Genomic DNA, 27,409 nt, shown 5'->3' on the forward strand with positions numbered 1-27,409 from the left:
TTCTGCCCTTTGTAGAAATATAAACACACAGCTGGAGCCAGAATGGAATGAAGAACAGCAAAGATTATTAGAAGCACAAAAAACAAATAGGGCCAAAGCTCGTAAATTTACTTTGCAGACAATCCGCAGGCAGAAGTAAGTACAATATATAAGGATTTGCAACTGCAGGATAGATGATGTTTCATACCCAGGAAGTAAAGCTAATAGAGATTTTTGTTTTCCAACAGGCAATTGAATTTTTTTGTTGTTTGTTTAACATATTCTAATTCCTTCCTCATACTTCTGTAGCCAATTGGCATAATAGACCTTAGATTGCTTTCTCTAAAGTACTTCCATCTAGTTTTCCTGCATTCGTTCTCCATAAGATTTAGCTCTTTTAAAATGCCTGCAAATTCACACCTTCTCCTGAATTAGATCTCATTCTTGTCATCCCACATCTTGTCCCAAGTTGCATTTGTCTCTTTTGATCCAGACATCAATCTCAAAATTGTCATCCTTATTTTCAAATTTCTATACAAGTTTCTCTCCTATATCTTAATACGCTTCTATCTCATGTTGCTGTATATACCCTCAATTCCTTTTTCTTTTTGCAGTACAGCCGCTACCGTACAGCGCCAGAGACCTTGACCACAGGTGCTGTCTGTGTGGAGTTTGCACAGTTTCTCTATGACTGCGAGGTTTTGCTCTAGTTTCCTTCCACATCCCAAAGACTTGCAGTTTGGTAGGTTAATTGGCCCTTGTAGAAGTGTGTAGGTGAGCGGTAGAATCTAGGGGCACTTGAAGAGTATGTGGAGAGAATATTAAATGAGATTAAGGTAGAATTTGAGTAAATGTGTATTAATGAATAGTGTAAATATCTAGTGGGCCTGTTTCTGCACTGTATATCTCTATAAGTCTATGGTGTGCATCTAGTTCTTTACTTCTGTATAAAGTGTCTTTGAGATGTCTCCCTCTACATGAGATCTGCTAAGTTGTTTTAGTGTACCTGTTTATCTCAGACCTGTCTTTGAGCAGATTCAAAATGGTTCCCTAATGGGATGACCAAGATTGGGAAATGACAAAATCTGGATCCTAATACATATTATTTGAATGTGGTGCTCTCTGTAATTTTATAAAACATGTCCTATAAGGCAGCAGCTCTACTTCCCTTGAGTTGGTCCATAATCTAAAGGAATAATGATAACCATATTTGAGTATGTTGAGTACACGAAGAAAGATTGTACACCACAAAAGTGAAATATCTTCAGGTAGGTGATGGTGAACCTTTGGAATTCATTCAAAAGATAGATCTGGACCTTAAGGGAATTGAGGGACATGGGGATAGTGCTGGAAAATGGCATTGATAATGAAGATCAGCCATGATCTTAATGAGTGGTGGATCAGGTTTAAAGGGCTGGATGGTCTACTCCTTCTCTTATTTCTTATGTTTTTTTTATTCCTGTTGAACTGCATGATTGTTGCTCTACCTGACCTAGCATTTAACAGGATTAAATCTGGAATGTAGAGTCTTGTTTCTTAATTAACTGAGCCAATTATGAATCCTTCACAGTTCCTCACATAATTACATTTCTAGTTATTAGAAATAGTTTAAACTCATTTTTTTTTGCTTTTTTTGCATTTGTATTATGCAAACTGACTTTACACTTGTATCACTTCCAACATTCCTTGCTTGAACAGAGTTTTATTCTTTTCAATTTTATTTTGATAAGCTAATTTCAATACTATTGACAGATTGGGGAGGAGGAGTAAGAAGGATCATAGCCACATATTGGGAAAGAGGAACCAGGATTGAGGCCAAGAATCAGGAGGGAGGGGTGGATGGTGATGAAATGGCGGTTCGTAATGGTTTTAAGTCAAGGCCTTTGCTGGGAGTTTGGGAGATAGCCTCAAAATGTTGGCAATTGAAGGAGTGGGGTGTCAGTGAAATATGGGGAGTGGAATGTATTGGATAGTAGGATTAAAGTTAAGTATGTGACTCAACTATCAAAGAACCCAGATTATGTTGAAAGACCTAGTGCTTCGGAATGTAATCATTGATTATGCCTCCCAGGGCAGCCAGTTCAAGTTCCTCCAGAATGTTCCAAAGTGAATTTTGCATGGAGAATGAGGTCATCCTGTGTGCCACTGATGTGATCAATCTCAACAGGAGTGCAAGGACAAATTGCGCTCAGTAGTGTCCAGTCAGTTTTCTGGATTAAGTTGAAATGACCTGGAAATGGTCATTATGTATTTCCCTCTATTGAAAAAAAAGTCAATTTTCAATTGCATTATGCTGTAAGCCTATATTTAAAGGTCTTTTGTCATTATCCCTTTGGTCATCATTTAATTGTCAAAGTAGAGAGTTAATAATGACAAAATTAATGTTTATAAACTAAAATGCATATAAGCCAAAAGTGTTTACTTTTACAACACCTCAGTCTGAGAATGTGATCAGATTGACATAGGGGGCCAGCTTCTGCTGTCATAATTTTCAAAGATTTCATATTCACTTTGTACTTGATTTAACTTTTGCTCGAGTCTCTGTAACCTTTTGTACTAGTTCAGCCAACAACTTGAGTTGCACAGGTAAAACCAGCAGAAATTCCATCTGTCTTCAACTTACTTTGAGTTCTTTTGGAATTAAAGACGTCATTGGAACTCCTGATCAATCCTAGTTTCTTGTTTGCTAGCTAGCAGGTGTGGCATTACTTTACATTTGTTTGTTTGTTTCTTCCATAGTTCCTATATTTGTTTATTACAAACAAGGAAATGCATAGTTAATCTATGAGAATTGCTGCTGTGTTGAATTAAAATCAGAAATAAAGAGAATTGAACAACTTCTAACCTATGAAAAGCATTTTAACTTTTTTTCTACTCTTCCGTCCAGTATATTTGGAGCAGCATTCTTCAACCTATTGGAGGGTGTTGATGCTTCTAGAATAGTTACTCCAACAATGGTAGAAGGAAATGAGAGTACTCCCAAGAAGTTGGAGAGAGCTGGTGAAAGGAAGTACACACAGGAGGCATGTTCTTCATGTGAAGAGGCCCTGGAGACTCACCATGGCTACAGTGAACTGCTCCTGGCACCCTCCAGTAGTGTTAAGGTATTAACACTACTGGAGATAGTGTTACAAATACAAATACATATTATACGTATTTGTCCCTTTAGGGAAGTGGCTGCCAAAGGCACAAGGAAGCTAAGTGCTGGCAGCTGCAAGGTCTTACAACAGAACAACACAGTAGTGCACAGAGAAAATGACACAGTGGCATTACCCTTGGAAACCTGACAATGCTATTCTGGGAACCTCAAAATTGAAGAGTACAATCTTTATGGCACTTCCAAAACAGTGTTAGATTGACCCACAATGCTGCCCTGACACCAGTTTGTCAAGCTGCAAGCATTTACTGCAGATGAGCCATAGATTCCAATGGCGTCCATCAATACCCATGATACAAGATGTACATCAGCAGCTTTTCCATCCCAATTTCAAAACATTTATTTTATTTAATCAATTGATTTAATCCCATCATCATTGCCCTAACACCGAATTCCCTTACTGAACAAAGTTGACATTCCATGGACATTGCACTCATTGGTTCCAGCTCATTGGTTCATGGTCTTTAGGTTTACTTTCCCGGGTAATAGCACAAGTTACTTTACTTCAATTAACCATTTCTAGCTGATTCAGCTGGAAGACTACTTGTTTATTTCAGTGGAATTTAAAACCACAAGGATAAGAAAATTTAACTATAAAACTAAAATGAATTAATGTACTTAAACGAAGATAACATCCTCCACTTAATTGCCAAAGGCCATACTCAAAAGAGTGTGTGCTTAAAAACATGCTGTGCATTTAGCTAGGATCACACATTCCTAATATCTCAGTTGAACTTCATTTGCCAATTATTTTCCCACTCTGCACATATATAAATTTCCACTTGTAATTTATTGAAGACTTCTGTTTTGACTGTACTAACCCATTGGTGACATTTTCAAATTTAGAAATTGTGTTTCTAAATTTCAAATATAAGTTGTTAACAGCACTGATCCTTGTGGAACACCTACCCATCTGTCTTCTCCCACTGTTTCAGAAATGTTGGGTGATGCATCTTGGGAGGGCAAGCAAGGCAAGGAAAAACACAATAAATTATAGTATAATGAGAAGTGAAGAGCATCAGAGAGACCAAGGAATCCCTATCATTTAAAGTAATAGGGCAACTGGCTGACATGGTTGAGAAGGCAGATGGAGCACCTTCTTCTGTTGCTGAAGTGCACATTTCTAAGAACAAGAATCTCATACTGGAAGTGTATAAAATGTCGTTTAGTCCAAGCTAAAATACAGTTCTTGTCAGCTCATTGTAGGAAGGATACAGTAATACTTGGGAGATACAAAGGAAAAGATGTTGCTGGAGCTGGTAAAGTTTAGACAAAGGTTGGCTGGATTAGGGCTGTTTGTTTAAGAACAGAGGAAGCCAAGGAGAGTGTTAATTAATGTGGATTCATTATCTTCCTTCTGTGCCATAAATTTGATTTATGTGGAAAGAATGCTTATTGTTGACAACTTCTTCAACGTTTACTCTAGCCTCTTTTGGTAAACCTTTGTTTTTGGCAAATTCACAAATTAGAGAGTAACTTCGTGTAATTTTGGGTGCAAACATGAGTTATCAATTTCAAACAATAAATTAGCAATAACTTAAGCAACTGAAGAAAGTTGCTGGAAGTATGTATGAATTATCAGCAAAGAAAAAACAAGGAACCTTGATTCCCTAATTGGGGTAAGTGGTTTAATAAAGAAAAAATGAATTAAGTGAATTTATCCCAGAAAAATGACAGCAGGGAATATAATGTTCCATTATCATACACCTGATAAGTGCAATGAGATATGGTAATATTGATTTCTACTCCTCCCATGGGTTCACTGGCTGCTTATGCCAGAAAGCTGCTCATTTTGAACTCGTCATAAAAGAGTTGTACAGCATAGAAACAGGCCCTTCGGCCCACCATGTCTATGCCAACCATCATGCCTTTCTATAATAATCCCACTTACCTGCATTAATTCCATATCTCTCCACACCTTGCTCATTCAAGTACCTGACCGGATGCCTCTTAAATGTTGTTACTGGTCCTACCTTCACCACCTTCCCTAGCAGCTCATTCCAGATACCAACTATTCTTTGTGTGAAATATTTACCCCTTGGATTCCTTTTAAACCACTTTCCTCTCACTTTAAACCTATGCCCTCTAGTTTTAAACACTTTACCACGGGAAACAAACAATGGCTACCTGCCTCTCTTAATTTTATATACCTCAGTCATGTCACCTCTCAGCCTCCTTTGCTCTATCCAATCTCTCGTTATAGTTAAGCCTGCCAATCCAGGCAACATTCTTGTGAATATTTTTTGCATCCTCTCTCTAGTTTCCTGTAGTGTGGCAACCAAAACTGGACATAATACTCCAAGTGCAGCCTAACCGAAGTCACAGAGATATACAGCACATAAACAGGCCTTTTTGCCCACTGAGTCTGCATCGAAGATTAACCACCCATTTGTATTACTCCTACGCTAATACAGATTTTTTTATTCTCCCCACATTCCCATTAATTCCATTGCCTGCCCCCCTCCCCCCCAAGATTTTACAACCCACCTAAACACAAGGGGCAACTTATAGTGGCCAATTAACCTACCAACCAGCATGTCTTTGGGTTGTGCAAAGAAACCCCCGTACTCACAGGGAAAATGTGCAAACTCCAGACTGATATGACCCTAGCCTACACGTCTTTATTTATTGATTGATTTACTAGCAGTCTCTAGCTAAGCCAGCATTATTGGTTATCTCTAATTGTCCTTGAGAAGCCACATTAAAGAGGCTGGAACAGATGCTAGTTGTTCCGCAAATGAATCAAATAATGAGGAAAGAGAGCATGCTCCCAGTCTTTTAGATGTTGCACTGAAGAGGGAAAGTGGTAGAGAAATCTTATCGCCAGTGAGCAAAAGACTTTTATAATGGGAAGATTAGTGTCAGGAGTCGAGCTTTGAGGACCTGGATGCAGAGTTTCAAATGACTTCATGTATTGTCAGTCTCTGCGTATGCATCTTCAAATATCGAATTGTACCACCAGACCCAACTACTGCTCAATTTGCTTTATCACCATCACTCACCTGCTGACAATTTCTACCAATTGGGGTGTGGGTAACACAAAAATTATTTAAGTACCTGCCAGTATTATTATTTCAGTGCCTGTAAACTTATGATGTTTTAATGTAAGTGTGGAAATCACACAAAAATGTAGAAAGGCAGTAAGAACCAGAAGAAATAAAGCAAAAGCAGTAATTTTACTGTTGACAATTTTTTTTATATGACAGTGGCAACTGATCCTTTATGCTGCTAAGCTTTTGTTCAGCTGTTGAAGAGAAATTGAATGTTGGATAAACTGTTAAAAAAGTAAAATGATCTAATTACTTTTCACCACTGAATAAATAGTAATAATATTTATGTGCTCAAGTTGTCTATGAATTTGTCATGGCAACTTGTATTCATCAAGAAGTGAATGAAATTTATCTACAGGCGCAGCTCAGTATGTCAGTGCAGAGCAGATTTCTGTGCGGCATTTGCAGTAACAGGGGTCATCTCCATTGATGGTGTTCCTGTTATATTTTTGATTTTTCTTAATTTTGATTATTTTTGTTGGTAAATTTCAACAAGTTGGTAAATTCTACCTCTTTGGTTTTATCTCCATTTTGCATTATTGGCCTGTTCAAAAGAAGTTAATCCCCTTCTTTCTCAACAGTGAGAGACTCAAAGAAATGAGTATTTTTCCACTAGAACAGAGAAGGTTAGGAAGGATCTAATACAGGTTTTCAAAATTACACAATGTCCTGTGAAGATGAGAATAGAAAATTGTTTCCACTGTATGGCACATTGTCCATAACATGGGATACTGATTTGCATATTTAATCAGCCTTACTGTTTACAGACCTGTTTGAAAATTGCATCAGAGGCATTTGGGAAGTCTATGGGGTAGCCAAAGTGCCATCTAATTTTAAACTACCAACTTTTCACTTTCCAGTTGAGGAATACCTAAGTAGCACCTGTAGTTTCCCGTCAAGTTATTTCCATTGTGCCTTGTGGTTGGTCAGAACAATAATCACCAGAATGTATTTCATGATTTTACAAAGTATTGTTGAAACTGCTAAGGTTAATGTTATTTAAAGCACAATTATACTTGTGTAAAATCCATTGACAAATTTGGGAGGAGCATATTGAAGTAGTACAACATCACTGAGAGTTTCCAAATTATATTGTTAAAAAAAAGGACACTTTTTATTTATTCAAGACACATATGATGATATCATTTACTTCGCACATCATGGCATTAGTACTCCAGTTGAGGGGAAAAAAGAAAAGGAAGAAAAGCTATTTCCACTGTTGGCTAAACTCCTCTTCAGGGTTTTATCTTTATTAATTCCTTTAAAGCACCTGAGTTGAGGAAATAAATCAGTCACACATTGGTATTTTGTGGGAATACTTTTACATCGGATTACATAAGAAATACAGCATGAAAAAGGCAATTCAGCCAGCATTTATATTCCACATGGTCCATGGCAGTATTTATACTCCTTGTGACTGTCTGTCCATTTTTTTTTCATCTTAATCTGTCATCAGAAGTCTCTATTCCCTTCCCTATTATATGCTTGACTAGTCTCCCCTGAAATGCATTTATACTATTAACTACAATCATTCCTTGTGATAATGGGTTCCACATTTTTCTACTCTTTGGGACAAGATGATTCATTGGAATTCCTTAATGGATTTCTTTATGACTTGTTTATATCTTTTATAGGTGGTTTCCAGTTATGCTCTTCCCCACAATTGGAAACAGTCTCTCTTTGTATCCACTGCATCAATTTTTTCATCATTTTAAAGACCACTAATCAGCCGCCTTACCTCCAGCTTGTTGGCAACTCTTGCATATTTTGTATATTGAATAATACCATATATGCTTTGATAATCACGACTGAAGAAAATATTTCTTAACTGATGTACATTCACTATATCAAGTAGTTGGGTGACTGAGCTTCTCAAAATTAGAAGTTGATCTTCAATCTGAAGAACTACATTAATTTTTCATGGTGTCTGCTATATGTTATCATAATAACTACATATAGGTTCTCTGTAAATTGTTACTACACTAACCTTGCAGAATTTTGTATTGCATACAGAGCCCTTGAGGAGAAGCACAAAGAAGATGAGGAAAAAGAACAAAGATTTAGGGAGGAGGTGCTTCAAGAACGAAAACTGAAGCAACAAGATGCAACTGAGAGATTTCAACGAGCCCATCTCCTGTCATCACAGCGCAGGCAAAATATAATTGGTTAGAAATAAATTTATTCAAAATGATTTGTTAGGTGTTGGACAGCAATAGTCTTTTTTATTTATCCATATAATGTTTTAAATTCACAGTAAGTTTTAATTTAACGGCATGCACTCTAACTGTTCATAGGATTACCAATGTTCATGCAGCAGTCATGGTTTTGGGTATATTGCCTGTAGATTCACAGACAAAATGTTAACACAGTTCACACTGAGGTCCCCAATGGCATTCCTTTTCAGACCTTGCTATGTCTTGAAATGATGAAGGCACACTGGACTGTAGAGCAGGAATCCTTGCATACATTATTTGGCAGTTGAATTTACTTCAACCAGCAACATCTCTGTGTAGCAAGATGGGGATTGCATGGAACTAAAAATAAAAGGAAAAGGAAAGAATGATGGAATGGGATGTGGGGGACAGAAGCTAGAAAGAGTTTTTTGAGGGACAGGTGAGACTGATTCGGAGGGAGACAGAGAACCCCAAGAATGATATTCTGGCATTAAGTAACTAAGAGCTTGTTACTATTAAGTAAGGAGTTTGGGTGTAATGACATAACATAGAAACATAGAAAAACTACAGCAGAATTCAGGCCCTTCGGCCCACAAAGCTGTGCCGAATATGTCCCTACCCTAGAAATTACTAGGCTTACCCATAGCCCTCTATTTTACTCAGCTCCATGTACCTATCTAACAGTCTCTTGAAAGACCCTATCGTATCTGCCTCCACCACCATTTCCGGCAGCCCATTCCACGCGCTCACCACTCTCTGAGTAAAAAACTTACCCCTGACATCTCCTCTATATCTACTCCCCAGCACCTTAAACCGATGTCCTCTTGTGGCCACCAATTCAGCCCTGGGGGAAAGCCTCTGACTATCTACCTTATCAATACCTCTCATCATCTTACACACCTCTATCAGGTCCCCCCTCATCCTCCATCTCTCCAAGGAGAAAAGGCCGAGTTCCCTCAACCTGCTTTCATAAGGCATGCTCCACATTCCAGGCAGCATCCTTGTAAATCTCCTCTGCACCTTCTCTATGGCTTCCACATCTTTCCTGTAGTGAGACCTTTATTACTTGTATGTGGAGGAATAGCAGAAATTTTAATAGAGGAAAAGTTTGTGGAAATAACAGCATGGACTTGAATTGGATTGGAAGAGTGTTTTGCTCCATTGGTCATTCTTCTTCCCTATTTTCATTTGTTTTCATTTTCCATCTTTGAATTTAAGCTATCTCTCTGCCCAGCCTTCACTGTATTGTACATCTCTTCCATTTCCCCAAACCCTACAACCAACTCCTCACATCCATTTAACCTAGAATAACTGAGGATCAGTAAAGAAGGTTAAATTCCTTGATTTCTATTTCTGCTCAATAATGCCTTTTTATTATTTATTTAACTCTGTGAGATCATTTTCCACAATTAATGCTAATCTTTGTCAGTTTGAGAGTGCTTATTTTAAATACCAAATCCCTTAGTTATGTGTCATTCAGATCAGATAAATGAAAACTTAATTTATTCAGTAATTATGTCAACGACCTTTTTGTGACTTGCAACTGTTCTTTGGAATTTTATGAATAAAGTAGCACGTGTCCAGTGATTGATCCGTGTCATGAAAGGCACGTTAAACAGATGGTTCACAGCAGTCATTGAATATTTTGTTTGTGAACTGAGGCAGAACAGTTCAGTATTATGTGAGGCCAAGATGTGTGTGCTTACCAAAAAGGCCTTGCACACTTAAAGGACCTATAAATTCAACTGTTTCAGCTACAGATAGGTCCAACACCACAAGAGAAAGTTAGGGAGCCTAAGCCTTGGGTGATGGTATAAAATACAATGAAATAAGAAAAGAGGGTGTAAGTTGCACATCACCTGAATTCTTTGAGTGTGAACCAGGCTAAACACGTTAAGTTTAGAGGGGAAGTGAAGAGGAAAATTAGGCTGGTAGTATGAGAGTGTAAGGAGGTAGAATGGCAGCTAATGTGAAGGGGAACCCCAAAAGACTTTCACCAGCATGTTAGTAAGTGGGTAGTTTGGGGTTTTGGTGGTGGGGCCCATTGGAAATAAAGAAGTTGATAAATGCTTGGTGGCATAGGGGGAAGATAGAATTTGTAATGAGCACTTGTTATGTTGTTTACTAAGGAAGGTGATGCTGCAAAATATTGGTCGTAGCAGTTACGGTAGAGGTGATGGATTGAAAATCGATGGGCAGAATATATTGGAAAGGCTGGTGATGTTTACTATGGATAGGTTACCTGGCCTGGATGGCTTGCATCCCAAGTTGCTAAGGAAAGTGGAGGGGGAGACAGTAGAAAGGTTTTCTGTGATCTTCCAATCTTCTCTTGATAAGAAGAAGGTGACAGAGGATTAGAAAGTGGCAAATGTGATGGTCTTACTCAAGAAACAGCATAACGACATTACTAGTAGTTAAAGGCCAATCAGCTTAACATAGGTGGTGGGTAAGGTTTTAGAAAAAATAATTTTAAATGTTGTAGTTGTACCCGCCTGTACTATTTTCTCTGGCAGCTCATTCTTTATACCCACCATCCTCTGTGTGGAGAAACTTGCTTCTCAGTCCTTTAAAATTTTTCCCCTCTCACCTTAAACCTATGTCCTCTAGTTTTAGACTCCCCTACCCTGGAAAAAAGACTGTGTCCTTTCACCTTATCCATGCCCCTCATGATTTTACAAACATCTAATAAGGTCACCCCTCAGCCTCCTTTGCTCCAGGGAAAACAGTCCCAGCCAGTCCGGTTTCTCCTTATAATTCAAGCCCCCCTAGTCCCAGCAACATCCTTGTGAATCTCTTCTGCACCCTCTCCAGCTTATTCACATCCTACTTATAGGTTGGCGACCAGAAATGCACACAGTATCCCAGGTGCGGTCTCACGAATCTCCTATACAGCTATAACATGACATCCCAACTCTCATACTTAGTGCCTCAACCGATGAAGGCAAGCATGCCACACATCTTCACCATTTTGTTTACCTGTGCTGCTACTTTCAGGGAATTATGAATGTACCCCTAAGTCTACCTGTTCTATAGCACTCCCCAGAGCCCTGTAATTTACTGTGTAAGTCCTGCTCTGGTTTAACTTTACAAAATGCAACATTTTCAACTTGACTGAGTTAAATTACATCTGCTATTCCTTTGCCCAATTTCCCAGTTAATCTAGATCCCGTTGTAACCTTAGACAACTTGTCCACTACACCAATTTTGGTGTCATCCGCAAACTTGCTAACTATGCCAGCTATATTCTCATCCAAATTATTAATATAGATGATAAACAATAATGGACCCAGCACCTATTCCTGCAGCACAACACTGGTCACAGGCCTCCAATGTGAAAAACAACCCTCCACTACCACCCTCTGACTCTTTCCATCAAATCAATTTTGTATTCAACGGTATATGCTCACCCTGGATACCATGTGATCTCACCTTCATGACCAGTCTACCATGCAGGACCTTGTCAAATGCCTTGCTAAAGTCCATTTTTTGAGGAAGGTCCAAAGGAGGTTGATGGTGCAAATGCGGTGGATTTTATCTACATGGATTTTAAGAAAAAACTTGATAAACTACATTAAGATGCTGGTGAACAAAACTGAGGTTCATGGAATAACTTAGATTAAAAAATTATCTTAAGGACGAGAAATAACGAGTTGTGATATGGGTTATTTTCCGGACTAACATGGTTCTAAAGAGTTTACAAGAACAGACGCACTGGGGGGGAGGGGGGGGGGGAGGGAGTGGGAGTTGGTGGGGTGGTTCATGTGCCTAGATCTCTGAAGTTGGCAGGACATATTGAGAGAATAATTAACAAAGAAGTTTTGCCAAACCTTTATAAAGTACTGGTTAGACCACAACTAGAGCATTGTATCCAGTTCTGGTCACCACACATTAGGAATGATGAGAGATATTTAACTATGAGGTTTTGTTGGAGAAACTGGGGTTGTTCTCATTGGAGCAAAGATGATCGAAGAAAAATTTGATAGAGATTTTGAAAAGGTAGACAAAGAAAAGCTGCTCCCACTGGCTGATGGTACAATGACTAGGAGATGCAGCTTTAAGGTTTTGAACATACAACACAGAAGGATGCGAGGAAGAGATTTTTTTCTTTCACTGCAAGGAGGAATGATCTGGAACTTGCTGCTTACAAGGGTGGTGGAAGTGGAGAATATCAAGATGTTAAAGAATATTGGATAATTGTTTGGGGTAATAAACATGCAGGGTAATAGAGATGGAGCCAGATTGACAGGATTGCTGTACAGAGAGCTGGCATGGATTCATGGACTTGATGGCCACTTGTGCTTTTATGACTTTGAAACAACTTTGCTGCGGTTTAACATAGTGCTCTTGCTGGTGCTGTGGAATGACTCTGAGCTGCAGTCAGATGTCATAAACCAGATTAGGAACTTTGAGGGAAAAAATGGACAAAAATACATGCTTTCACAGACCATATATATGCAAACAGTCAACTTGAGACCCACACTCCTATCACAGCTTCTCCAGTCATCAATATGTCCAGAGGCTAAGGTTTACTAAAGCAATCATTGTGGAGAAATGCAGCCTTCTGCGAACAGACTGGATTTGCATATGTGCCTTGATTGCATTGCCAGTTGATGTCATGTTCAGTATCGTACTCAGTGTCCTTGGATCAATGAATAGGGTGGTGGAGTAGGACTTGAGAGTCAAGGTTGGTGTAGAGCCAATAGGATCCATGAATTGATAGGTGTTCTTGGTAGTTTGCTGGATGCAAATGTTGCTCAGGGGTGGGATCTGTGATTGTGTGGGTCGGTTGGAACAGCCCATCAGTGGGTGGTCAAGTTGACAGTATAGGTCTATCTAATCAATACCTTTTTGTATATAAACTGTCATCCCAGGAATCAGTCCAGAGAATCTTCACTGCACTCTTGCTGTAACAAGTATATCTTTTTTTTTCGATAAGATGACCAAAAAACCTACACAATACTCCAGGTGCAGTCTTACCGAGGTTTCTTTCATGCTGGACTCTGCTCAATTATATTGTAGCTGATCTGTTATTTACATCCTTCATCATACATGCCCAACATTTTTCCTACTACTGATGTTAGGCTAATAGGTCAGTATATAAAAACATAACAAACAAGAGCGTGTTAAGCCTGCTTCTCCATTCAGTTAAGTTGTGGCTGATCCCCAATCTTGGCCTCAACATCAGTTTCCGATGCATCCCCTAATGCCCTTGACTATATTGCAATTTAAAAGTCTGCCAATCCTTGCCCTGAATATATTCAATGACTCCATCTCCACAGCTATCTGGATGGAGAAATGGAGAATTACAAAAGTTCATGATCCTCTGAGAGAAGTTGTTCCTCCTCAATTCCCTTAAATGGGTAACTATTCTGAAACTATACCCCTAGTTCTAGATAGTTTCACTGGTGGATATGTCCTTTCAGCATCCATCCTGTCAACCTCCCCCCACCCCCCAGAATCTTGTATGTTTCAATAGATCACCTCATATTCTTCTATTTTCATGAATATAGGCCCAACCTGCTTGACCTTTCTTCAAACAACAGCCCCTTCATTCCCAGGAATCAATCTACTGAACCTTCTCAGCACTGCCTCCAATGCAAGTATATCCTTACATAAACCAAAATTGTATGCACTCCAGTCTCACCAGTGCCCTCTAATGTTGCATCAAACTTTCATACTTAGTCATTGCAATAAAGGCCAACATTCCAATAGTCATTCTAATACTTGTTCTGTTGAGGGTTGTGACTTGGAAGGATAATAGTTACTCAGTGTGGGGGGGGGGGGGGGGATGCGGGGAGGAAGAGTTGCTGAAGGAAGGTCAATATATTGTTAAAAGAGGACCTAATAGGGTGGTTTCTAGCGCTGGCCTGGGACCTGCTCAGGCCAATCTCAAAGTCAAAAACAAATATCACAAGCGCTATGAAAGCCAAGTTCTGCATGAGTGGTCAGTAGACAACATGGCCATTAAAAATGACAGGTGGCATCCAGGTATGTGTTGCACATTGTTGGAATACATACGCACATAAAGCATCTGGGAAAAAACAGAATGTGAATTTCTGATTTCTTGCAACTTGCATGAAGTGTCTTATTTTTTAATTATATTTTGTTTATCAGTGGAATTGGTTCACATGGTGCACAAAGACACAAAGCTTTGCAATCCAAATTCTGGAGTTCCTTAAAAGTTCACTGATTCATCATAATTGTTGGCTTATGTTTGCCAGTAGGTGGAACTATAGTGACATATTTGTAAATTTTTAAAAAACTGCAGATGCTGGAAATCAAAAATAAAAACAACCATTAAAGGTCTTTGAGCTGAAGCATTAACTCAATTCGTCTTCCCATAGATGTGGCCTGACCTGCTGAGTATTTCCAGCATTTTCTGTTTTTATTTTGTAATAGATTTGTCCCTAAAACTATAATGCACAGAGTGAATGCAACAATTTGGTACTGGCCTTCTAAAGCAGCTCAGATCTAATCATGTATGTTTATTCTGCTCTGAAGTTCCTTTATCCCCTTCTTGTTTTTTTACATATTAATATTCTGTAAACTCCCCTCATCTTAATTTCAGTCATTGCTTTAAATACACAAGCCTAATTTTAAAAGCATACAAAATGGTCTGAATTGTCATCTGCCTTCTATTGAAACAAAATATAAGTATTCAAATTAATAAAACCTGAGAAACAAATACAAACATGCACTAAAACAATTATATCAAATTTAATTTAATCAAATATCTCATATATTATTAGGCTCAGAGTATTATAAAGTCTGTGTTGCCCTCAATACCACATCCCAACCAATACTGTATATGTCATGCACTCCTCTTACTTCTAATGGATAACATGATTACATCCCCCCAGTCTGTGAATCCTCAGATTCTTCTTCCACAATGATGCTGGATCTTGTATCTGCTGCTAAACTTTAGAATCCATTCCAGTTTCTCCAAAGGCCAGTGTGAACCCTAATACTGTGTAACCCCAGACCATTCATCAATGCTCAAGACTGCTTCATGTACAAGAGATGGCTCTAATTCGTTGTAATACGATCAAATTTGAGGATTGTTCGGAGTGCTACCAAAACACAACAACCTCCAATAAAATTTTATCATCAAACCAATAAGCATTCAAGAATATTATATGTTAAAATGGAATTTGAGTTATTTACTATTCTCTAACATTAACACCGATATTCCCTCCAATTCACCATGAACAATAACTATGATAATATGTCATTGAAATCTACCCTAATGTTCTAATGTTCCATTTTTTCTCTTTTTTTTGAGGTCATAGAAAACAGCCTACTCAATTAGATGAAGCTCTTGAACAGATTCATGGTTCATTTTACGTGTCAACCTCTCCGTCATGTGCTGTTTCAAAGCCCACAGTCAGCAAAGGGTATGAGTGTTCACTTTATCAATTAGAATATATCTTCCAAGATTTTAGAACATTGAAAGGCACAAGTTATACAAATGTATGCAAATTGTTTAAACATTTGTGATGGAAAGCTATTTTAAAATTGGCCAGCCTTAATAAAGATAAAGAATTTATTTGTTATTCTACTTCTCTATATATTTGTTATAAAGTACCATAAAAAGTAATTAATGGCATGTTATTGAATGTATATCTAATTGGGAATGGAATGGAAGTTTATTAAGGACAACAATGGATATCTAGAATACTATATTCTGAGAAGCTTAATGGTTGGTGGTCAGCTTTTCATTTTTCAAATATACTTAAACCTATTGAGTAATTTTCAATTAAATTTTCAGATGTTCATTTAATAATGTGAATGGAATCACAAATGTATCACAGGAATGGGGCATTTCATCTAAACATGTATAACAGTGTTTTTTCTCTGTAAGACTCCTTGTCAAACATCAGTTTTCTCCATGTGCCCGAATGTCTTCAATTTTTACCTTTTTCCTAAACTTTCTGAGAAAAAAGACTAAATCAATAACTGTTTGTAGCAAAGTATTCCTTATTCAAGCGAAGCTCTAGATAGAGATGGGGAAGTACATATTCATTAGTTCAGTAGGATAGAAAGAGAGCAGGAGCACCCTTGAAAGGATGAGGGAAAATTTACTACCCTGTTCCCAAATCTGGTCCAACCAACACCAAATTCAGGGTATCTACTGCTAAACATACAGTGTATGTGCCCAATTCAGTAAATGGATCCTTTTGCAGATTGGGGTCCAATCCTATCGAACATTGTTTACTGTTTGTAACTGCTTTAGATGAAGCATCCACATAATTTCAACTGGCTCGAGGAGCAAGAGTGCTCTGTTAGGCCTCATAAAAAATAACTTGAGTCATTGCAATATCGGCTTTCCACCTCCTGCTCCTCCTCCCAACCTTTTTTTTCCAGTACAGAAGCCAAGGTCTCGTGATATTACAGTGATTCAGAGCTGGCAGAATGATCCAGGACATCCGTTTTCTGTCATGTCTACCCCTGAGGCCCAGTTTTCCAAGTGGACTGAACCTCCACTTGTAGCTCACTCACTGGCAACTCTGTTTATCATCCTGTTTGAGAAATGACCAGTCAAAATCTACCCTAATTGACTCTTTTATGCTTTAAGTGATCATATATAACTTACTATGTTAATACCAGTTACTAGGTATTGCTATCTCCCTAATAAATCATTTCTTATACCTTCACAGTTGTATTTTTTAAGTGCATTTTTGGGTAGGGGTGGTGAGGGCAGTGGTTTCACAAAAATCTCACAACTCATTTGTTTCTGCTCCTTACCTACAATACTCTTCAGACTGTTATTAATAAAGTGGAGTTCTAGTGTCATCTTTAACCAAAATGGTTCAAAGGTAAGGTCTAATTAGATCAGAATGCAAGATGTAAATTCAATATTCATTTAAAATGTTGTATTTTGGCCCCATAAAACATTATTATTTTGATAAGTTAGGAGCATAATAGCATTAACTTTAATAAACCTTTTCTTGCAGTGTCCATTTTCACTAATATTTCACCCAGTGAATATATTTATTATATAAGTGATTCTCAACTCCTCCTGATTTCAGAGGTCTTCTTAGGCATGGGTACAGATATGGTGCAAATGTCCATGTCATCCATCGAATATAGCCTGTTACTGCTCACCTTATCCACTAGCTGCTGGAGCAGATAGTCAGAGTGATGACAGAGCTACTGATGCCCAGCATTTTGGCCTTTGGAGGTGTGGTTGGTGGCTTGGGTGGAAGTCGGGTAAGAGTGACACTGTTGCAGGTTGGCCTGTGGCAGGCACATCACAAACAGACCCCAGAAGTGTTGATTAATGTGGAGCTTTGTTCATGAGAATGGGGGGTGAGGGGTGGGGGTTGTTAAAAGTTAGTTGATTTGATGCTAAGATAAGAAGGTGAGAGATTTTAAGCAGTATTCATATTGTAAGTATGTATAAAATGTAGTGTTTTCAAGTATTGATTTTAGCATCAAATTAACTTTCAAAATCATTCAAGTTAAAATAATTCTTGTTATTTTTAAATAAATGCTTCACTTGGTATGGACAGAAGGAGGTGTCTATCCTGTCATCCAACCCACTGCATTTCACTGATGTGTGGTTTCCTATACCAGGCATATTAACTAAATTCTACTGTTGTGCTACATTGGCATGCATTATATTTGTTCACATTTTCATCAATCTGTTTTCAAGATCAAAGTATAATTTCTTAGCTTGTTTTAAATAACTTACTTTAAACCATTAATTTAGAACTCCTAATAACAGTTACTGCTTTTGTCTGGAACTAAAATTCTGACTATAATGTGGAAAGAACAATTTTGCAAATAATTTCTTTGAAATTGTATTTCTAGGACCACTGATTCATCTCCAAATCCACCAGCTCTTGGGGAGACTAGAAAAGTTTGCCACTATAAGAGCCAACTTTCAGCAGCTAAGGCTTATGCCAAGCTTATGCAAGAGAAAAGTGGGGTAAATTTGAAAAACAGCCGGTTACGCTTTCAGCAGGAGCTGGAGGAGACTCAGCGTCTCCTGGGAGAGCAACAACTGAATAGTTTACAGGTACAGTGAAAGATAGAATAATCTTAATATTGTTTGTTCTTGAGGATATATTAAATAAGCTTTTTAATATGTACAGAGAATTAGGGAAGACTTAATTAAGTGGAGTTAAATTTGATAGACCATCTAGAAGTACATTAGGATTGCAATGCGCAATAGAACTCTGTTCAGTATAATGAAGCAGCGTGCCAACCTTATATTGCTTGCCAGTTATAATAACTGCTGTCCATGAAAGGCACTAAAGATGCTGTTCACTGGCTGGATAATCCAACAGAGGATCTTTACCAGCAGTTAAAACTAGTCTGCACTGCTTTGAACGAACATGTATCTCTTAAAGGACAGGTGCATTATGACTAGAGCAGATGCTAGTAGATGTGCTCTGGGAAACCTAAGAATGGCACATACAAGAGAGCAATTCCAAAATATCTAGACACTACTCTGCAGCCTTGGAGAATAATATGGAAAGGAGATATTACATACCATAAGAATTATAGAAAATTTATAGGACAGGAGCCCATTTAGCCCATAGTGAATGCACAAATCAAAAGGGATCTACCCAGCCTAATCCCACCCTTCAGTATTATATATGAAACTCTGCAGATCACTGCTCTTCACATACATTTCCAAGCACTCTTTAAATGTGATGCAAGTTTTTGCCTCCTCTGCTCTTTCAGTCAGTGAATCCCAGGCCCATACCAGCCTCAGGGTGAAAAATTATTTCCTCATCTCCTGTTCAACCTCATTCAACCAATTACTTTAAAACTTTGCCCCCTGTTTTTTGACCCCTCAGCTGAGAGGAATAGGTTCTTTTTATTACTCTTTCTCAGGCCCCATAATTTTATGCACCTCAGTTGTCTCACTTCGGCCTCTTCTGCTCCAAAAAATATACCAGTTCATCCAATCCTTTCTCATCGGCTAAAATTTTACAGTCCTGGCAAAATCCTCAAAAATTTCCTCTGCACTTCTCCAGTGCAATCACATTTTCCCTGTAATATGGTAACCAAAACTGTACTAGAACTCAAACTGCGGTTTAACTAGTTTTGTATATGACTCTTCCTGCTCCTAAGTGCCATGACTAATAAAGGGAAGCATTCAGTATGCCTTTTTAGCCATCTTATCAACCTTTGCTGCTATCTTTAAGGGTCTGTGACTATATACTCCCTCTGTTCCTCCCATTTACTTTGTACTTCCTTGCCCCGTTGCATTTTCCCAAAAGCATTATCTCACAGTTGTCCAGTTGAAGCTGTTGTGCAAACACACAAGGAGCATGCATATAAAATAAGACTGCCATAATAATCTGATAGAGCAGACAGTTGACATGCCATCTAGAGTATTCAGCAGAGTGGTTGTAATAATTCATGTTGGTCAGATATGTGCTGCACAACCTTGGCACCATAATGCATCATTCTTGCACCAGTTACATGGTGAGGAGTTGACAGGAAAGGAAGAAGCAACTGGGCCACCATGCCAGGAATGTTTGTATGGATCCTATTATAGCCACACTATTGATATGGCTATAACTGCTGTGCTTCTTAACAAAGGTGAGCCTCCAGATGTTGAGATGGTGGGCTCAACAATGGTGGTGGTATTAAAGGCTGGGATGTTCCTTGCTGGTGGTGCTCATTGCCCGGTATTTAAAATAATCGAACACTACAGCACAGTACCAGCCCTTCGGCCCACAATTTTGTGCTGACATTTTATGTAAGGTTGCTATCCATTTCCTGCTGTAAGCTGGCAAGAGATGTTTCATTATGGGGGAGTTATGAATTGAGTAAAATGCTATATATTGTTATCAGTCTGAGAGAGAGAGAAAGAGAGAGATTTGTAAAGCAATTGAATTGGGGTATTTCTGCGCACTGACTAGTCTCCAATCTAATCTTCCCTCTGTGCTAAGTACAGCTCTACCCTGGGTTGCTTTCAGCTTTGCTATGACCTCTCAATTGCTAGATGTTTCCAGACCTTTCCCAACAAGTGGCAAGACCCTTAGGAGTATTGATGTACAGAGGGATCTTGGGGCACAAGTCCATAGCTCCCTGGAAAGCGGAAACACAAGTGGAGAGGTTGGAAAAGAAGGCATATGACATACTTGCCTTTATTGTTTGGGGCATTAAGTATAAAAGTCCGGAGGTAACGCTGTAGTTGTATAAAACTTTGGTTAGATCATATTTAGAGTATTGTGTGTAGTTCTGGTCGTCCCATTACAGGAGGGATGCGGGGCTTTGGAGAGGGTGCAGAAGAGGTTCACCAGGATATTGCCTGGATTATAAAATATTTGCTATAAGCAGAGGTTGGACAAACTTGGATTGTTTTCTCTGGAGCATCAGATGCTGAGGGAAGTAAATAAAATCATGAGGGGCATAGACAGGGTAGATAGTCAGCCTTTCTCCCAGGATGGAAATGCCAAATACTAGAGGGCATAGACTTAAGGTGAGAGAGGCAAGTTCAAAGGAGATTTGCAACGCCAGTTTTTTTTATATACATAGAGTATTAGGTTCCTGCAACACACTGCGAGGGAAGGTAGTGGAGACAGCTAATGACAGCAACGGTTAAGAGGTATTTAGACAGGCACATGAACAGGTAGGGGATGGATGGATATGGACCACTTTCAGGCAGGTGGGCTTAGCTTAAATTGGCATAAGAGTCGGCACAGACATCATGGGCCGAAGGACCTGTTCCCATCCTGTACTGTTCTGTGTTCTGTTTACCTCATGCAACCACGTCTGCATCAATGATATGATGAGATCTAGAGCCAAGTGGCTCTGGCAGTATATGAACTTAATATTGGTTATCTGGTTATTGGGGAGTTGGTAATATTTGATGGGACTTTGAAAGACCCTGCATGATGATTAAGAGAGACTAAAAGGAAAATAATTTGTTGAGTTAGATTGGTTCTATTTTGAAAGGAATTTTCTACATTGTCACCTGATTCAAAGTTTCCTGGCCAATTGACCTGGCTAAGATGGTGGCTGATTCTGGTCATAGAGTCATTGAGTTGTGCAACACAGGAACAAGCCTTTTGGCCCACCACGTCCATGCCGACCTTTATTGCCCATCTACACTAATCCCATTTGCCAACACTAGATCAGTATCCTTCTATACTCTGTCCTTTCAAGTACCTGTCTAAATGCCTCTTAAATGTAATGATTGCATCTGACTCCACCATCTCCTCTGGCAGTAAGCTCCAGATATCAGCCATTCTCTGTGTAAAAACTTTCCCTCAAATTCCCTTTAGAACTCCTTCATCTCGCCTTAAACTTCTACCCTCTTGTTTTGATAAAACTGCCATGAGGAAAAGATTCTGACTATCTACTGTACTTATCCCTCTTGTAATTTTATACAGCTCTGTCAGGTCACCCTCAGCCTCCTTCACTCCAGGGAAAAAAAGCTCAGGTTATCCAATCTTTCTCCATGACCAAAGTCCTCTATTCCAGGCAACTGGCTATTCCTGTTAAATCTCCTCCGCACTCACTCCAGTGCAACCATATCCTTCCTATAGTGTGGCAACGAAAACTGTACACGATACTCCAAGTGAGGTCTAACCAGTGGTTTTATAAGATTGCAGCATAACATCCCAACTTTTATATTCTTTGCCCTTTAGGGTTATGAAGTCAGAATGTTGTCTGTGCCCTAAGCCTTCACCATTCCCAAAAGCAAAAATACTGTGGATGCTTAAAATCTGAACTAAAATCAGCAGTTGGTAGAAATACCCACAAGGCCAGGCAACATTTGTAGAGGAAAACAAAACTGTTAATACTGCAGGTCAACAATCTTTCATTACCTGATTTAAGCAACCTGCTTCTTGGTTTCCTTCATCAGTTTCTGCTGATTTACTAAGTACTTACAGCTCTGATCCCCTCCCTTGTTGTCCATCTCTTCCTCCCTCCCCTTAATTACCTTCCTCAGTCTCCTCCCTCCCTTTCAGTTCTCCCCTTGCCTCACCAACGTCCTTCTTCCTTTCCCTCATGTTTCCCTAACTCTTGCCTTTTAAACCCCAGTCTTCTCCCACTCTTCAGCTGCTTGCTCACAGTAAGGCCTCTCACAGTCTGGTGCCACTCACCTCTGTAGGGCTGGTCACCAATTATTGATTGCCCAATGTCAGCTAAGTGCAATCTGTGCAGATGGATTGTTGGGTCCAGTATGCAATTTCCCAGCTGTTGGAGGTGGATTCATCCTATAGGAGCAAGAGCATCTCATTGAGGTGCCATGATCACTCAGCGTATCCAATGACCCCGCACTTATGGGGTCATCATCTCCCACATTCCCTTTAAACTCAGTGGGGGTGGCGGCTTCTGCCTCCCATGCCCCTCTTAAATTTGGAGCTTTAACTATTGGGTGCCAGGGTGAGCTTCTAAGATATGCGTGTCGACTTTCCTGGTATCCTTTAAACATTCTTCATTGATTCCAGCTTAGTTTTCCAGCATACTATTGATAAAGTAATGCAAAATGCCGTTGGCCATGAAGTTACAAGTTGTATAGATAATTTTTCTCCAACTGCCAGGCCAATAATACCACTTGGAAGCCCAAGTTTGGGCTGCTAAAACACTTTACGTGATGGAGAATGTCCTAATGTAAAGACAAGACATTAAATCTCACAAAGGACTGTGTGGTGATTGTTCCTACCAATATTTTCACTTAGAAAATAAATAGCTTACTCTTTTATATTGTTCCCAAAATGATATTGCCCTGTTCTGCACAATAGGAAAATTACCTTGTATTCTTCCAAACCATCTCATTCCTCTTCCCAAATAAGTCCTGCTGAACTTCATTGTGGATTTTGACCATCTCCCAGGAGAGGTGGCATGATCTTCATCTTAAGCATTTTAAATACCAGATCCAAGAAAAGGGGCAAGAACACTAGGACTCCACAGAGATTCAGCAATATGACAAATGGACACATTGGCCAGCAAAATTCATCATGGCTCTGATTGCCTCATCACTGCTAGGGAGTCTTGCTAAGATTATTTGGGGTTTTGAAGCGACTTTATCTGGTGAACTGTGTGCTATTTTGATCTCCATGCCCAAGGAAGGATACGCTGGTTTTGGAGCCAGTGCAGCATAGATTTACAAAAATAATTCCTGAGATGAAGGGATTGTACTATATTTGCTGGAGTTTATATGAATGAAAGGAGATAAAATCATAGAGTTATGCGGCACGCAAACAGGTCCTTCAGCCTACTGAAACTGCACCAACATCAAACACCCGCTTACACTAATCCAACACCAATTTCATTTTATTCTCCCCAAAGTCCCATCAACTACCCCAGATTCTATCACTCTCCTACAAACTAGGGGCAATCTACATTGGCCAGTTAATCTACCAACCTACACATCTGTGGAATATGATCTCATTGATACATGCAAGGTTCTGAGAAGATTGGATGTGTTGGATGAGAAGAAGGTGTTGTTTCCACCCTGTGAAGAGACCTTATATAGGGGACATAATTTCAGGAGAAAAGGCTAGCCATTTGGGTCTGAGATGAAGAGAATTTCTTCACATGGATGATTGTATACCTATGCAATTCTCTTTCCGAAAGTGTTATGGGTGTTCTGTCATTGAGAGTATTCAGGGCAGGTAGAGATAAAATTTTGCACATTGCCTTCAACAGATAGGCTGATCCAGTGGGAAACATTGAAATAAGAGCAGAGCTGGTCAATCAGTTATTTGAGCCTATTCTACCATTCAATATGATCAAGGCTGATCCCCTTTCTTAATACCATATTCCCTCATGCTCCTTGATGTCTTTTCTACCTAAAAATAACTATCTCCTTCTTAATTATATACAGCAACTTAACCTCCAAAGCCTTCTGTCATAGAGAATTCCTTAGAATAATCTTCACCACACTTCAAGTGAAAATTCTTGTCATAGTAGCCCTAATGTCTTTTCTCCATCCTGAGACTGTGACCCCCGGTTAGAGACCCCTTCCAGCCAGGGGAAGCATCCAAACTATCAAGCCCTGTCAAAACTTTTTTCAAATGTTCCAATGCGATGCCATTTTATTCTTTTGAACTCTAGTAAAGACCTAGTTGACTCAATTTTTCCTCATCTGACAGTCGTGCCATGGCAAGAATCAGTCTGATGAACCTTCACTGCACTCCCTTTATAGCAAGGAGGTAAGACAGTTCACTTGTGATCTTATCAAAGTCCTATATAACTGTAGTAAAACAGCTTTGCTATTGTTCTTCAAAACCTCTTGCAGCAAAGGCCAACATACCATTTGCTTTATTGCTTGCTGTAACTTTATGTTTCCTTTCAGTGTCCGAAGGACAGCCAGATCTCTATATAAATCTACATTCCCCAGTTTGTCACTATTTAAATAATATTTGGACTCTCTGTTTCTCCTGCCAAAGTGGATAAGTTCACATTTATTCACATTATCTTTCAGTTGCATGTATTTGCTCACTCACTTATCCAAATCACCTTGAAGCTTCTTTGATTCCTCCTCACAGCTCAAAATCCACCCAATTTTGTGTTGGCAGCAATGAGAAATATTACATTTGGTTCTGTCATCCATGGATATATATTCTGGATATCTGGGACACAGATCCCTGTGGTGCCCCACTGATTACCACCTACCACCCTATTTCTTCCTACTCAGTGTTTCTTGTCTGTCAACCAATTTTTAATCCATGCCAGTATATTAGCCCCAATCTCATACTTTAATTTTGCACCTAATTTCTTATGTAGGACTTTATCAGTCTCTGAAAATCCAAATGTACCATAATCCACCGGTTCTCCCTTACATGTTCCACCATTTACATCCTCAAAAAACTTCAGTAAATTTGTCAAATATGATTTTCTTTTCATGAATCCATGTTGATTTTGTCTAATCCCATTGATATATTGTTATCATATTTCAAATTTTCTCACAATATTGTCCATTCAGCTCTTTAAATCTACACTACTCCCAGAGTATTTCTGCCCACCCGCTTATTTCCACGTAACCCATTCTCACTACATGCCCATCAAATCCACTTAATTTTCCTGCCACCTCCATCTACACTGGGGTTATTCAGAGTAGCCAGTTAACCTACTAGTGCATCTTTGGACTGTGGGAGCAAACCAGAGCACCTAGGGGAAACCCACATGGTCAGAAGGAGAACATGCAAACTCCACACAAACAGCGCCTAAGGTCAGGATGGAACCTGGTGGAGATGTGAGGCAGCAGTGCTAACTGGTGTACCACTGTGCCACCCTTTCTAATAATTCCTTTGTAATTGACTCTAGCATTTTCTGCCATTCTCTGTTTTCTTTCTCCCTCCTCTTTTAAGTAATGGAATTGTACTTGCTACCCTTCAATCTATAAGAAGCTTGCATAATTTAAAGAATTTTGGAAAATATCAACCAATACATTCACTATTTCCATGGCTACCTTTTTAAATCTTGTGAGGTGCAGATTATTAGTCCCTGGGGACTTACTTAATTACAATTTTTCCCAATTTTACTTCATTAATAGTAAGTTCCTTTAATTCTTCCTTTTCATTAGATTTTAGCTTCTTTAGCATTTTTGCAAAGTTGTTTGTTTCCTCTTCCATGAATACAGAACCAAAGTGTTTGTTTAATTTCCCATTTGTGACTGCATGTATTTTCCTATTTATATAGGATATATTTTCTTATTTTTGACTATAAGGCACCCACATTTGTCTTCATTTTTTTTTACATACTTGGAAAAGCTTTTACAGTCTTGCAGATTTACTGTCATACTGTATTTTGGCTTTCTTAATCAATGTCCTGTGTAATTGTAGTAAAACATCCTTGCTCCTGCTCTTAAAACCTCAGAAATGAAGAATGAAAGGAGATCTCATTGAATGTTTGTAAACATGTTAACAGGGCTTGACAGAGTAATGTTTCCCTTGGCTGGAGGGTCCAGAACCTGGAGTCACAGTATCAGGACATTTTAGACTGAGACGAATAGAGATTTTCCTCAAGGGGTGGTGAACAAATAGTTCATTTTTACTGCATTCTAAGCTGCTCCCAATCCTCAGGCTTAATACTTTTTCTGGAAACTCTATATGACTTCACTTTGGATCAAATACTCTTCTTAACTTCTTTTGTTAGCAAGGCACAGGATTATTTATGATCTTATTTAATATCAGTACAGGTTCAAATGACTTCATGGCCTACTGCTCCTTTTTTTTAAATATTTTAGCATTTTCTATAATGATTCTGAGAGAGAACCAGTCATTATTCAAATTGGGGTCTAGCAATGAATTGTCATCATGTCAACCTCATTCTCCATTTTTCTAGCAGTTGAGCTAGTCCTCAACAAATATTGCCTTCCCGCAGGAATTTTCATTGAAAGCAAAATGGATGGAGGGTTATTGAATCTTGAATGTCTCCGTCACTGACCTGCAATGTACTAATGCTTGTACCATCCCTGCACATACATGAATGACTTCCAGTCTGCACCAGATCTCTTTGAGAAAGCTTACCAAAGCCAGGCACTTAGTCAACATAAAGGATGCCAAAATGCTTTATCAGTTTGCTCAAGGTGACAGTCCACAATTCACTATCAGCAGCAAGTCTCCAGAGATAGTTCAACATTTTCCCTTACTTAGATAGCTACCTTAGCTACTTCTTCCTAGCAGTGAACATTGATGTTAAAACTCAGTACAGGATCCAAAGTGTTGATGTCTCTTTCAGGAAATTGCAACCAACAGCATATCACTGAGGTCTAGGCATACAACTTGCTTATTATCTCTTCTGTTAGTGTCTGCGAAACTTTGGTAATTTACTAACAACATCTAAAGTACTGGAGAGATATGACCAATGCCTCCAAAGGATCTTCCATATAAGAGTGAAGGCCACTGCACAAGCATTTGTGTTGTCACCAAGGTCAATGATTCTTAAGCATCGTTTACAGATCTGGACACTGTGTATGGATACCCATCTCTTAATTTACAACTCAAATTTTATATTCCCAGCTCAATTCTGGCAGAGATCCTGTAGCAGTCAAACACATGTTTTCTTGAGATTTGCTTCCAACAAACATAGAAATCATCAACTGGGAAGAGCAGGCTATCAACTGTTTT

At 38.9% G+C, this 27,409-nt stretch overlaps 1 protein-coding gene across 1 annotated transcript in view; it reads left to right on the top strand.

The window, feature by feature from the left end:
* cep126 (centrosomal protein 126) overlaps positions 1-27,409 on the top strand; it is a 62,561-nt gene that overhangs the window by 8,090 nt on the left and 27,062 nt on the right. The window contains exons 2-5 of the mRNA XM_052026567.1: positions 16-135; positions 8,200-8,351; positions 15,643-15,754; positions 18,174-18,381. Coding sequence (XP_051882527.1) covers positions 16-135; positions 8,200-8,351; positions 15,643-15,754; positions 18,174-18,381 — 592 coding nt within the window. The remainder of the gene's footprint in view (positions 1-15; positions 136-8,199; positions 8,352-15,642; positions 15,755-18,173; positions 18,382-27,409) is intronic.

The sequence above is a fragment of the Pristis pectinata genome, chromosome 11 (genome assembly GCF_009764475.1).
Source record: "Pristis pectinata isolate sPriPec2 chromosome 11, sPriPec2.1.pri, whole genome shotgun sequence".
Taxonomy (NCBI): domain Eukaryota; kingdom Metazoa; phylum Chordata; class Chondrichthyes; order Rhinopristiformes; family Pristidae; genus Pristis; species Pristis pectinata.